This window comes from Mastigoproctus giganteus, chromosome 11 (genome assembly GCF_048544385.1).
Source record: "Mastigoproctus giganteus isolate SK-2022 chromosome 11, ASM4854438v1, whole genome shotgun sequence".
Lineage (NCBI taxonomy): Eukaryota > Metazoa > Arthropoda > Arachnida > Uropygi > Thelyphonidae > Mastigoproctus > Mastigoproctus giganteus.
Window position 1 is genome coordinate 21,846,355 of NC_143585.1, and position 13,914 is coordinate 21,860,268.

The 13,914-nt window shown below is 34.0% G+C and overlaps 1 protein-coding gene across 1 annotated transcript in view; it reads left to right on the forward strand.

Annotated features, from left to right (window-relative positions):
- LOC150077767 (sodium-dependent proline transporter-like) overlaps positions 1-13,914 on the forward strand; it is a 142,799-nt gene that overhangs the window by 126,119 nt on the left and 2,766 nt on the right. The window contains exons 14-15 of the mRNA XM_090384356.1: positions 5,200-5,312; positions 8,531-8,662. Of these exons, the coding sequence (XP_090240482.1) occupies positions 5,200-5,312; positions 8,531-8,662 (245 nt within the window). The remainder of the gene's footprint in view (positions 1-5,199; positions 5,313-8,530; positions 8,663-13,914) is intronic.

The window sequence follows — 13,914 nt, forward strand, 5'->3', positions numbered from 1 at the left end:
AATTTCAATCTGAGCATTTCAGATTGCACTTACTTCATTCAATGGTTTCATTTGAGTATAAAAATATTCTTAGTTTTTTCATAAAAGAAGTCATTACTTCGTGCAAGCTGGTTGAAATTGATCCAAGCAATGCAAAAAATCATAAGCCTCTGAATAAAATATATTTGGGAGGCCTTTGTATGGCCTTATTAAATTCAACACCGCTTGGTGACCGTGAATGCAGGTTTAAAAATGATTGTTTAAAATTTCTTGTTGAATTTTGTATGGAAATCAGAAAAAGATTTCCTCTAAATGATGATGGAATTATCGCCAGTCTCAATGTTCTTGACCCAGCAGTGATACATGATCGTGCCAATTCGCCATCCATAATTTTCCATTTAGCAATGCAGTTCCCTCACCTTGTTTCTGAAGACAAACTAGATCTTCTAGATGATGAATGGAGATCATTTCGTTTAAATCAAGATTTAGATTTCTCTTACAAAACCATCCCTGAGTTTTGGTATCTCTTACGTAATGTAAAAGATGGCTTTAATAATTCTAAATATGAGATTTCATCTAACTTTATGACCAGTTTAACTATTTTACTTCACTCTTCAGCAAGCGTAGAAAGAATCTTCTCCCAAGTAAACCATGTAAAAACAAAAGCCACAAACTCCCTTAAACTAGAAACTGTGAAAAATCGACTAATGCCAAAATAGGCGATAAATAGATCTAATCAAAATTGCTATACATGGAAACCTAAATCAGAATTGGTAAAAGAAGTCATACAAGGAACTTGTCATAAAAGATACGAAGAACGTTTGAAAAAATGAAAGAACTTCAAAAAATAAATATGGAGGGAACTGAATGGGATGAAAATTCTGATTACAATTAAATAAAAGATATTTTTGCATGGTAAGTTTCATCTTATTTGTGTTGCTATACTATATGATGAAAACTAGGTTTTTTTTGGGTTTATTTAAGTTGCAATCTAAGTTTTTTTAAAATTTGTGAGTGGGAGCCCTGGGTGTGACTATTAAATAATGAGATTATTTACGAAGCCACTACATGTCAAGTCCCACTTGCTTTGCAGTTTGCTGGAAAAATGACAGACAAAAGTATCGAACAGCAAACCAACCTCAAATTTTTAACAAAACTAAAGAAACAGTAACAAGTTGTTACATCAAGTTCATGGGAGAGATACTATGGCATAAGCTCATGTATTTTAATGGAATAAAAGATTTTTAGAAGGAAAAGAGAGAATGTGGAAGACTGTGAATAACTGAGCGATCCCGTATTGATGAAAATGTGGACCAGGTAAGAGTATTGATTAGAAGCGATCACCGTTTAAGCATTAGAATGGTTGTTGCATCAGAACCCAATATAGACAAAGAAACAGAAAAATTTTAACTGAAAATTTAGGCATGAGAAAAGTGCATGCCAAGATAGTGCCAAAATTTTTGAATGAATATCAAAGAATGAGAAGACTCTAAATTTGTGAAGATGTTTTAAAAAAAAATTGAAGAAAATCCAGATTTTCCGAGTACTGTAATTTCTTGTGATGAAAGTTGGCTGTTTTCCAGTATGACCCAGAAACTAAAAAACAGTTAGTGCAGTGGAGGACAAAACCCTGATCCAAAGAAAGTAAGGATGTCAAAATAAAAAATGAAAACCCATGCTTCTTGTTTTCTTTAATATTAAAGGAATTATTGTGGCTGAATACATCCCACCAAATCAGATTTTCAATCAAACATACTACAGTAGACTTTCAGAATAACGGCGCCTTTGGGGATTCAAGGTGCCGTTATTTCGATTTTTCCGTTATCTAGAAAGTTTTATTTTTAATATACTTAATGTAGAAATAATGAGGCCTATTAAGAAATAGAGATTAAGAATGCAAGTTTATTAACTGCACTCAAAAAACATAAACATGTTGATTATCCAATGTTATTTTCTGCCATTAATACACTCCTACTTATGCCCTGTTCTATTGTCTTTATTATATCAAGTTTAGTCTGTGGAGGAAGCACAGTAGTATTGTTACCGTTCTCCCCAGACCAGGTGGAAAAGGCCTGGTTTGAATCGATGACGTGAGGAAATTTTATGGGCTTTTTTCACTCCTTGGCTGAGTTAGTCATAAGAAATAGAGAAATAGTGAGATTAAGTATGCAATTTTATTAACTGCACATAGAAAACATAAAACATGTTGATGATTCAATGTTATTTTCTGCCATTAATATACTCCTACTTATGTCCTGTTCTATTTTCTTTATTATATCAAGTTTAGTCTGTGCAGGAAGCACAGTGATATTGTCACTGTTCTTCCCAGACCGGGTGGAAAAGGCCTGGTTCGAATCCCATTAATGACGTGAGGAACTTTTATGGATATTTATTTTTCACTCCACGGCTGGGTTAGTCAGTCTCAGGCGTAGATGGCAAAGTTTTTTCCCCGGAAACTGGGGTTTTTGTCCAGCAAAACAAGCAAATCGACCGAAGAACACATGCAGTTTACAGACACAATACACATGGATATATGAATTAACTTTCTGGGTGACCCTAATATAATAGTTTGGATTATATCAAGTTTGTCACTAAGCTTTAATTTTGTTCTTCTTTTCTTCTGTGTATGAGGTGTATTAACTTTAGAAGCCATAGTGAAAGGTTTTTAGTTTAAAATAAATGTAAAACAGCGGTATAATCCACGATATCAATACAGAATTCACTTTCAAAATGGTGAACGTAATCAAGTACAGTAGTAATCACGTCACTTGCCATTTTCTGTTTTCAGCACTGCAAGACATCTGTGCTGTATGTAAACATCTGATCTCAATGTGCCATTAGCTCGAATGTTCTGTTATTTGGGGTGCTATTATTTCGACATTCTGATAAGGCTGCATGAAAAAAATTTTGATAGAGACCTGAATTGTGGAAGAATGATTGGATGCTCCAGCACACAACTCTCTCTCTTTTCCAGTTTCTGGCAAAAAAACAAATCCCTATGTGTGAACATGCACCCCCCCCCCTACTTGCCAGACCCTGCTAGCTCCTTGTGGTTTTTTTTTTTCCTCTTCCCTAAACTGAAAAGCACTTAAAGGAACCCATTTTCAGTCCATTGAAGACATTCATCAAAAAACTGCCAGAATATTAAAAACTTTACAGACAATAACTTCCAGAAATGTTTCTGTGCTTGGAAGGAACATATGGAAAAGTGTGTGTAAACCCAAGGCAATTATTTTGAAGGGAATAACTTGCAAGGTATGAAATATTTCATTATATTTATTTTATGCAACAGTCTCATTATTTAATATCTACATCCTTCTAATAGGATTTGCATCCATTTTTTTATAGCACAGGTAAAAAAAAAAAAAAAAAAGAGAGAGAGAGACCCAGAGTCTAATGAAAGGCATTACTCTTTTAAATTGTAAGGCTACCACCCTGTGTTGTCCTATATTAAATCATCATTGGGTTGTTAGGTGAGGTGCCTGGCCTCCCACTTGTGCCATGCCAATAAGCACCAAAAGGACTTCTGGAGGGTGACACCATATTACTGATAAGTGGAATTATACTTCTCTGCTTAGAGCAGGGTTGCCTATTAGTAGTGAAACATAGCAATAGCCTTACAATTTGAAAAGTTAGTGCTTTTCATTAGTTGTCTTTTTTCAACTTAGCATAAAAAATATGGATACAAGTCCTATTACAAACATAATCATCCACTACTTATGTAAGAAGTTTTCATTATTCACCATGGAATTATATGGGTTTAAGCAGTTAATCGTACCAAGTTGTATACGATTTTGTGATATAAATTATAAGTGAGATATTCTATTAAGCAGTCATTTATATATATATATATAAAAAAACTGATAAAGCCTAATAGTAATGTTGTGTTAGAGTTAACAATAATGGAGTTAGTATTAGTGCATAACAAAAGCTTATAACCTTGCATAAGGTGATGCAACTGCAGCCAGAAAATATGGCAAGTTGTGACACCTTGAATGAATGCAGTTGCACTGCCTTATGCAAGATTTAACACTGTTGCACATCCCAGAGAGTTTCAGCTTTCAAGTTCATTTTATTTATTTATTTTTGCTCTTTAGCAATTTTTTTTTGTTTGTTCATGCAGTTTACCGTATTTTCCGGCTTATAAGACGCGGTTTTTTTCGCAAAGAAATACTCGGAAAATCACCCTGCGTCTTATATGGGCAATATCAGATTAGGCCTAAAGACTACTGGCAATGCATTTTCGATGACGCAGTGCCGGTAAACTGAGTTCTGAAAACTTCCCTTTGAAATTCACACCAATTTTACTTAAGATTTATCTGTTGAAATATATTTTTAACAATTATCAGTGGTTACAATCTATGGCAACAATACATACCAGTAATCTTTTTTTCGTGGAAAATTTGTTGAAATCTGCGTGATATGAATCTCACAATCAGACATAAGTAAAAACTTGTTTCATTTTCCCATGTGTTTGCTTCCTCTATAATATGATCTCGCGCTTTTATGGTATTCCTCTATGATCTTGCACTTTTATGGTATGGCGGGCTAATTAGACTGGATCGGGATTTTTCAATTCCAACCATCTTTTACAAAAAGAAAGTGACGCCTGTATTTGTCTTAGGGTGAGTAAGAATTTCTGTTACGTTACTTCTGTCAGCTTTTTTCAGAAACAAATATTTCATTATTGGTTGAAAATTTACCCAAGCATATACTACGATTTTGAGAAAAATATATTACCGTATTTAATTTTATTATTATTATTTTCTTTATCAATTTGTTTTATAAATTTCATAATATTTATAAAATTTCATAAAAAATTTCATAATTTTTTTTTATAATACCCCCTGATTACGTCCCGTATCACGCCATGTCGCCACATTTGTTTACATCAGTCGGTAAAAGATCGCTTCTTAGTTTCACCGTAAACAGTATTGAAGGATAATAGAAGGGTTATTATTTTTTCCAAAATATGTGGCCAAAACTAGGGTGAGTCTTGTATGCCGGTGCGTCTTATAAGCCTTAAAATACGGTAATTACAGCATGATTGTAGGTAGCAGTAGTGCCCCCACAAGCATAATCCTGTTTTCAATTTTCAGGAAAAATCTCATGTGGTGGAAAGTTCTAGTTACAGTTGATAATCTTTAGTTGATTACACCACATCTTCATTTTTTTTTTAATTATAATTAATAATTAATTTAATTCTTGTTAACCTTTCAGGTCCTGGTCTTGCCTTCATTGTTTATCCCGAAGCCCTAACTCTTCTTCCTCTCTCATCATTATGGTCCTGCTTGTTTTTCTTCATGCTGTTAACATTAGGTTTAGATAGCCAGGTAAGGAAGCTCTTATAATTAAGAAACACTGAATTTTAAGCTACTGATAACCTTGTGAAATCATATACAAGATATTGGTAACTCTGACAAATTTTTATTCTCTTTAGTATAGATTTCAAGCTTTTAATGGAAAAACGTTGACAAAAAAGATTGCCATGAAAAGCACTCCTCTAAGTGAACAAAATGATTCACAAATAGAAGTCAAAACATATTAACAAAAAAATTAAAAAGGGTCAAAATGACTTATGTAACCACTATAATGTTAATGGTGTTGTTTTTACAAACTGCAAATGCATTTATTTCCTTTATATGTATGTTGAAATTTTAATTCTATATGCATAATGAAATCTTCATTAATTTGGTATTTTTTAATAATTCATAATTCATTTAAACAGCTAGAGCAGCTTGGAGTGCATGCACGCACAAACACACACATCCATACACAAGGGGAATTCAAATTGAGGAAGGATGACTGCAGGATGGATGTGTAAAAGTTTACCTTCAACCAGCAGGTAGTTCATTGGTGGAACAAACTTCCATCTTGTATTTCTAAAGTAGGTAGTGTAAAAAATTCAAGGATGAACTAGGCAAACTATTAGATGAGATGAACATTTAAAGTGGGTTTTGTTTTGTTTTTTTTTTTTTGCTGATTCTCTATACTAATACTAAAAATATGGTCTCTTATGGTTTTATTTCATTGTGCTGTAATTAGCATTAGTAGAGGCATATGATGCAAGAAAGCAAGCTTATGCAGCATCAGCCAAAAAAAAAAAAAAAAAAATTGCTCCCATTTCACCCTCCATTCGTTCCAAATATCTGTCCAGTAAGAGCAACCCTTGGTTCCATTCACAAATCTTGTTGCCCTTCTCTGTACTCATTCCAACAGCTCTACATCCTTCTTAAAATGAGGTCTCCAGACCTGTATACAGTACTTAAGGTGTTGGCTGACCATTGCCTTATACAAGAGGATAATCACCTCTTTATCCCTGCTAGAAAAATTCCTGTATATCATTAACAAGACACTATGAGCTACTCTTGCAGACTGTCTGCACTGCTCAGAAAACTTCATATCTGCTTGCACAATTACCCCCAGGTCCTTTTCATTCTCTACCACTGTCAGTGTAGTACCACAGAGTTGATACGTCACTCTGGGGTTACTGCTTCCCATATGTAGTACTTTACATTTGTCAATGTTAAACTTCATTTGCCACCTCTCAGCCCATCTGCTCAACTTTTCTAGACCCTGTTGCAGCAGCATACTCTCATTAGTGTCCTTAACAACCATGCCAACCTTCGTATTGTGTGCAAACTTGGACATTAAGCTTGATATACCATCATCAATATAATTTATAAACACCGAAAACAACAACGGACCCAACACTGAACCCTGAGGAACTTCACTAATAACATTAGTCCACGATGAACAGTGTCCATTGATTACCACTCTCCTGTCTTCTCCCACTCAACCATCCCTTTATCCATAGCAGCAATTTGCTTCCAATGCCACACTGCTCCAATTTGTTCAGCAGTCTTCCATGTGCAACAGTATCAAAAGCTTTTCTAAGAACCAAATATATGATATCAAAGTTATTCCCTGCATCCAGTGCCTTTGTGACCACATCATAGTATCCAATCAAATTGGTCAAGCAAGACTTTCCCTTAACAAAACCATGCTGTGTCCAAGCTATAACTGAAGTCCTGTCTAGATGATCCTGCAATGCTTCTTTAACCAGTGCCTCCATTAATTTTCCTGGAACAGAAGTAAAACTAACAGGTCTATAATTACTTGTATCACCCTTTGATCCTCCTTTGTGAATTGGGGTCACATTTGCACATCTCCAGTCCATGGGTACCTCCCCTGAGTCTAAAGAAGCTCTCATAATTATGGCTAAGAGTTTGCTTACTTCCTTTGCTGCCTCCTTTAATATAACTGGATAGATCATTTCCCCCCCTGGTGGGCCTTTTTAAGTTTATCTTCAACAATTTCTCCTCCACTTTCCTCTCAGTTATTACAAAATTATCTAGCTCACTGCCAGAGTTTAACTCACCTCTGGCATTACCCTCCCTGAATAACTCCTCATGTGTGAATGTAGATGCAAAATATTCATGTAGTTTGTTTAGCTACTTTAGTAGGATCATCAACAGTTGAACCATCGATATCAAGTGGACCAATCTGATTCATCCCCCTCCTTCTAGAGTTTACATAAGTAAAGAACTCTTTGCTGTTTTTCTTTGCATCCTTTGCCAAGGATTTCTCATAATCTGCCTTTGCCTGCCTAATTTCCTTTGTGAATTGGTTACAGACCAGCTTATATCTATCACAGGCTTCCATGTCACCCATTGATTTATATGTATTCCATGCATTTTTCTTCTCTGCCATATGTCTCATTAGTTCATCTGACATCCATTTGGCCTAAACCTTGAACAATATTTCTTAGTTGGTATGTAAAGCCTAGTAGCTTCCAAGATAAATTCTTTGAACGCTTCCCATTTTGAATTTGCTCTTGGTAACGTCATCGGTTGGTCCCACTGTATTGAATTTAAATACTGTCTCAGACCATCGTAGTCACCTTTACGAAAGCAATAACCCTTCCCTTTAACCCTGATGGTAGCACACTTCAGCACACTGTGAGCACTGCTACCTAGTGGTTCCTCTATCTGCAGATTCTTAATGCATGAAGACTCACTACTGATAATCAAATCAAGGGTATTACTCCCTCTAGTTGCCTCTCGAACATGCTGATGTAGAAAACAATCATCCAATAAATCGACAAAAGCCTTGCTAGTGTGTGAGTGACCAACCCACAGATTCCAGTCAATATCTGGGAAATTAAAATCCCCCATTATAAGACTCTCTGATTTACTGGCCTACTCTATTTCCCTGTGCAGTTTCTTATTATGTTACAACTTTTATAAATTCTGTATATATTGCTATATATAATAATGTTACTGAATAATTTTTTACTTGGAGAAAAATCATAAAATAAATGTGGTTTATTTTTTCACTCAAATTTTCAAAAAATAGCAGTTATTAATATAAATTTATAATATGCATCCTCTTCACAAGTGGGGACTTGTGATGCAAGAGGCATAAATTAACAGCTGCATGTATCTGAATCAGCTGCTCTTCAAAACAATAGAATGTATTCTTTGGATTATCAAATTTTATATTTTATGAATTTGGATATTTCCTCAGTGTGATATTTTTTTTATTGTAGTTTGTTACCATAGAAACGGTTATTGCTGCTGTCTGGGATGAACTACCTCATTATATTCAAGAAAGACGTTTATTGCTTTCAACTGGAATTTGCTTGTGTATGTTTTTTGCTGGACTTATTTGTGTTACAAATGTAAGAATTTTTAACAATCTGTTTTTAAGATATATTCTTATTTGGTGTTTTACTGTTAGTTTTCCTCTTAGTATTGATAGTATACACTGTCATGATACTGTCAATACACAATACTGACCTAATAGTAAGGACCTGTCATGTATACTGTCAATATTATACTGATTAATAGCTTTACCAAAGGCTAAAGGAGCACTTTCTTTAGTCTTTGGAACAGCCTCACCTCATTGGGCTTGGACTTTGTTGGTGCCAAAAGCACATTGATTGCATCCAGCAGTGGTGGACCCCTGCCATGAACAGCTTGTTCCACCTAATCCCACTGAATCTTGATCAGATTAAGATTCAGTGACTCTGCAGGCCAGCAAAGTATGGTAAAGCCACTCATGCTCCTGAAACCAAGTAGACTGTACCATTCAGACATTGATCTACCAATATGTAGGTACTACACCAGTTTATAGTGTTGATACATGGCATGATGCGCTAACCGGGCTAGCTGGGTGGGTAAAGTACCTGCCTGGCAACCCAAAGGTCACAGGTTCAAATCCTGCCTCGGGCTTGGATCAGAGTAGTGCAAAAAATTTAGGAGGTGCATTATGGCCACAGAAGCCAATACGCCAACAACTAACAAAAAAAAAAAAAAAAAAAGCATGGCATGATGCATCATTGATTCGTTTTGTTGTCACCGTATTCATAATTTTGTCATTGGCATGGAACAAGTGAAACTAGGATTTACGAGACCTGGTGACATTTTTTTCACTTTGTGAATGTCTAGTGTTAGCATTTCTGTACCAACTGTATCTGTACACAGGAGTAAAACATAGTGAGGATGCTCCTATGCCTTATCCATGATGGAATTTGATACATTGTGCATTCTGGTATATCCCTTTTCACACCACTGTTGTACTGGGAGGTCATTTGACAATTTTTGCCCATCTGTTGGACTTTTCGATATCCATTGGCCTTTCACAGCAATAAACTATCTCCAGCAACATGGCTGCTTTGACCAGATATTTTTTGGTTGTTACACACTCAGTGCTTTCTGTACACTGTTGTGTATAAAAACCAGCAGGATGGCTTAACAGCCATGATAACAAATGCATGATACTCTCTGAAGCAGCAGACTGGGGTGTACCTGATAAACTAGCCTGACCATTCAGTGTATATTCATGTTTTAAAAACCTGTTTATTTAACTAACACTCAAATTCAGCTGATAAAAGTAGATTGGCAGAAAAAATTTTAAATTATGTATAAAATAAAAAGAAATTTTAAAAAAATAATAAATAATTGGCCTTGACTTTGCAAAACAGCAGTTACATAAGTATAACCAATGTAAACCCTAGATATTCTGCAGATTAATAGAACTGGATTAAAAGTACTTACAGTATATTCTGGCATGTAAGACTTTGGTGGGTTTGTTTTTTTTTTTTTTCTGTTTGTTTGCTTTTTTAATATTTCCCTGAAAATTTGTGCTTAATTATATATTCATCATACAAGTTGACCTCTTGTCTTATAGTCATCTTTTGCATATTGCATAGTGATGTAATTCAGTAAAATCTACATTAACAACCACTGTCTATTTTTTAATTCAGTTATTTCTGCTCTTTATCTTAAATGCTGTAATTTAAATATACTGTATTTTCTCACAGTATATTTTTCTTACCAATTCCGTTACTTCTGCTCTTTATTTTAAAAATTTACATTGTGACATTTTATTACACTCCACATTAAACTTTAAAGAAATTGGTAAGCATACATAGTATCTCTCCATGCAGAAGATGACATTTCTATATATGTGTATATGGAATATTTTTATTATGCAACTGAGCCATTCCTTGTTGTACTATACTGCAAATTGATTTCTCTGCAAACAGTGCCTCAGTATGGAATTGCATTTGCTGTAAGAAATTGACAATCTTGAAAGTTTGTTTTTTGAAAACTCAAAGTAAACTGGGACCCATAAGTCCCCACAAATCATGAACTGTTTATGTGATGTAGAAGATGAACAAATTCTTTAGTATTAGAAAGAGAGAAACAATGTATATTTCTGTGAAAAAAAAAAAATAAAAATGTATATATGTACAGGCAACCCCCATATAACACGGTACTTCTACAACACAGTACTTATATAAAACAATTTCGCTCTAACATGGTTAGAGAATTTCGGTAAACCTCGCATAAACAGGGTATTTTTGAGCTTTTGTGCAGGGAAAACCTTGCTATTATGTTAAATGTAATTTTTCAACGTTTCCACTCTTTTTGAATCCCTGCTGTTGACTCACTAGTCAAAAAAAAATTATTGAGAAATCCCTGTATTTTATTTTGTTGGGAAATTCCCGTGTTATGTTCTGTGCTACTGAACTTGTACTCGTTGAACTTGTGGAAAATCTAGATTTCAAAGTTTTATTACGATTGGATAGCACACCAGGCCATCCAAAAGATTTAAGTCATCCAGACATTGAAGTTATGTTCCTACCACCACAGTTGTATTATGTTAATACTTCTTTCATTCGGTCATTATTTCAAGGCATTATATCCATCTTTAAAACTCATTCCATCAGAAAATCGTTACAATCGATTTTGGAAAAAATTAATTCCGAATCTATTGAAGTAATGGAGGCATGGAAACATTTCTCAATTGTGGACTGTATCAAAATCATAGCTTTATCGCTCAAAGAAGTAAAACTATCAACGTTAAATGTGTGTGGAAAAATGTATGGCCAGAGTCAGTTCATTCAGGAAATATGATCGAATGGGCCGAAAATGGAATCGGTGCAATAGTAGAACTTGCTATGTTGGTTGGAGGAGAAGGTTTGATGATATGACTACTGAAGCCCTTGTGGGTAGCACAGTTGATAGAATCGCCCTCCTCCCCACACCAGCTGGAAAAGACCCGAGTTCGAATCCTGTCGATGAAGGGAGGAATTTTTATGGGTCTTTTTCACAAAGTGGCTGAGTTAGTCTGGTGAAGGTAGCATGGTTATTTACTCCCAGAAACTCGGGTTTTTCTTCCAGCAAAACAGAAAATCGACTTCAGGACACATGCAATTTATAGACAATATACACAGAGTAACTTGGCCTTAGTCGCTGATACTCCTAAGAAAATAAAAAAAAACATGATTACTGAAGATGTTCAAGAATTACTGGTAGAATAAGAAGCTGGCGTAGTGGATTTGGTGCAAATGGCATTGGAGGTAAAATCAAATCAATTCAGATGATGATATTGCAGATAAATTCTCAACTTACAAATTTTACGCTAAAAAGCATGGGGGGGCATAAAGTTAGCCGAGCAATTAGAATCTTATTTTTTGAATGCAGATTCTTGAATGAAAGGAGCCCAAAGTTCAAAAGGGAGCAAACAAACCCAAATTACTGATTTTTTAAAGAGAGCAGAGGTACACGAAATCTAGAATGGTGTATTTTTGTTAGTTTTGCTAACATTTTGTTAATGAAATAGTGTATTTTTGTTAGTTTTTGGAACGTAACTCCTTTTTTTTTTTTTACTTTTTCTTAGTCCTGTATAACACGTTTTCGCATAACACAACATTTTACAGGAACCTAAAACTGTGTTATAAGAGGGTTACCTGTAATAAATTGTAAGTGGATTGGTATTAATTTGTCTTTCTCACCATAATCACATGTCTTTAATTCAATCTTAGGATTTTATACTGTGAATATAAGTCAATCCTAAATTTTCAGACAATTTGTAGTGTCTCGAAAGTCATCTTATATGTTGCAACATACAGTACTTAATACAATCTTTCAGAAAGCTTAACACTACTTAACATTACTTAAAAAGCAAGCAAATAATTAGCTTTTAACAAGTTAACTACTAAATTAATTAATACAGTAAATTCCCTAACTTGAAGAGAAATAAAAACATTTATAGTTGTGGAAAATTTGATTTATCAAATTTTGCTACTCATATTTTTAAAAAAAAATTTACACATTTTTAATAAATGTAACCTTAAATTCTCAAACACATACTTTATCTAAAATATTCAGTAAGAAAAGTCTGGTGCATTTCCTTCATCACTTCCCATTCCCCAAATTCTAGAGTATGATTTATTTGCACAGAAATTATTTTCTGTTGCAGTCAGAAGGCCTTCAATAAATCTGCACAGTAAACTGCATACATAAACTGAGTTTCCTGGCAGGTAAGCACATTAATTCCTTCTTCTGCATCATCATTGTTGTCCTCTGTATCATCATCTTGTTCTTTCTGTGTTTATATCTAGGAAACTATCTACATCAGTTAGGCACAATTCACAAATTTCATTATTACTGTTAACATTTAAGAAATTTTCAAAAGAATAGGCTTCAGTCACATCCAAAAACAATATTGTTTTTTTTGGAAATTTATTGGCTATCTATTATTTGTTTTAATTCCTTTGTAAATGAGATATTTAGCAAATTGTTCAGCCTTTTCATAAAGAAATGTTCTTTTTAATATACACTGGTTCTATATTTAGATAACCTGCACACTTTTCATTTGTAATTTACTGCTAAAATTGGGTATGTTCTGCCTGTTTTAAAATTGCATCATCATTTTCTAGATAAATTGAGAATATTAGAAGAAATCTCAGATTCAGTAGTAATTAACAGACTTATTTATTATCACCCTTTACAACAGTCTAAATGAATAGACTCTGCTGCGACATTTACTAAACATTGCTACTTTGTCTGTGGCTGATTGAGCCTACTTTACTAATACTGAAGGTATATCCAATGCTTTCAAAAGTATTGTATCTTTCCATCAACATATTTTAAACATGAATACAAAAAAAAAAAAAAAAAAAAATTATGAACATCTCTAGCTGTCAATTTGTACTTTGAATTGTATTGATACTTAACTACATTTGAGTGCCAATTATCTGAAATAACTGGGATTGAGATGATCTGGATAATTTGACATTAACTGTTACAATACTGTAAAATTGGGTATTCTGAATATATAATATGTTTTAAAATGTTAATACAATAGTCAACAAAAGCATATAATAAAATGTAATTTATGACTAAAATGAATAATTTCTAGCTACATTAAGGAAGTTTCAAGTTCCTTAGCTGTCCTGACTGTAAAAGATGTTGTTAACTTTCTCATTTCCTGGCTGTTATATACTTTTAAAACTGAACTTTCAGTGTCCTGTTCCAAAACAAACAAATTAAGAAGTCAGTTTTGTTTTGTTTTTTTTTATTTCTGCCATAAATTCTATCTTCATATTTCCTGCTAATTTTTTTAGCAGATTTATCTTTC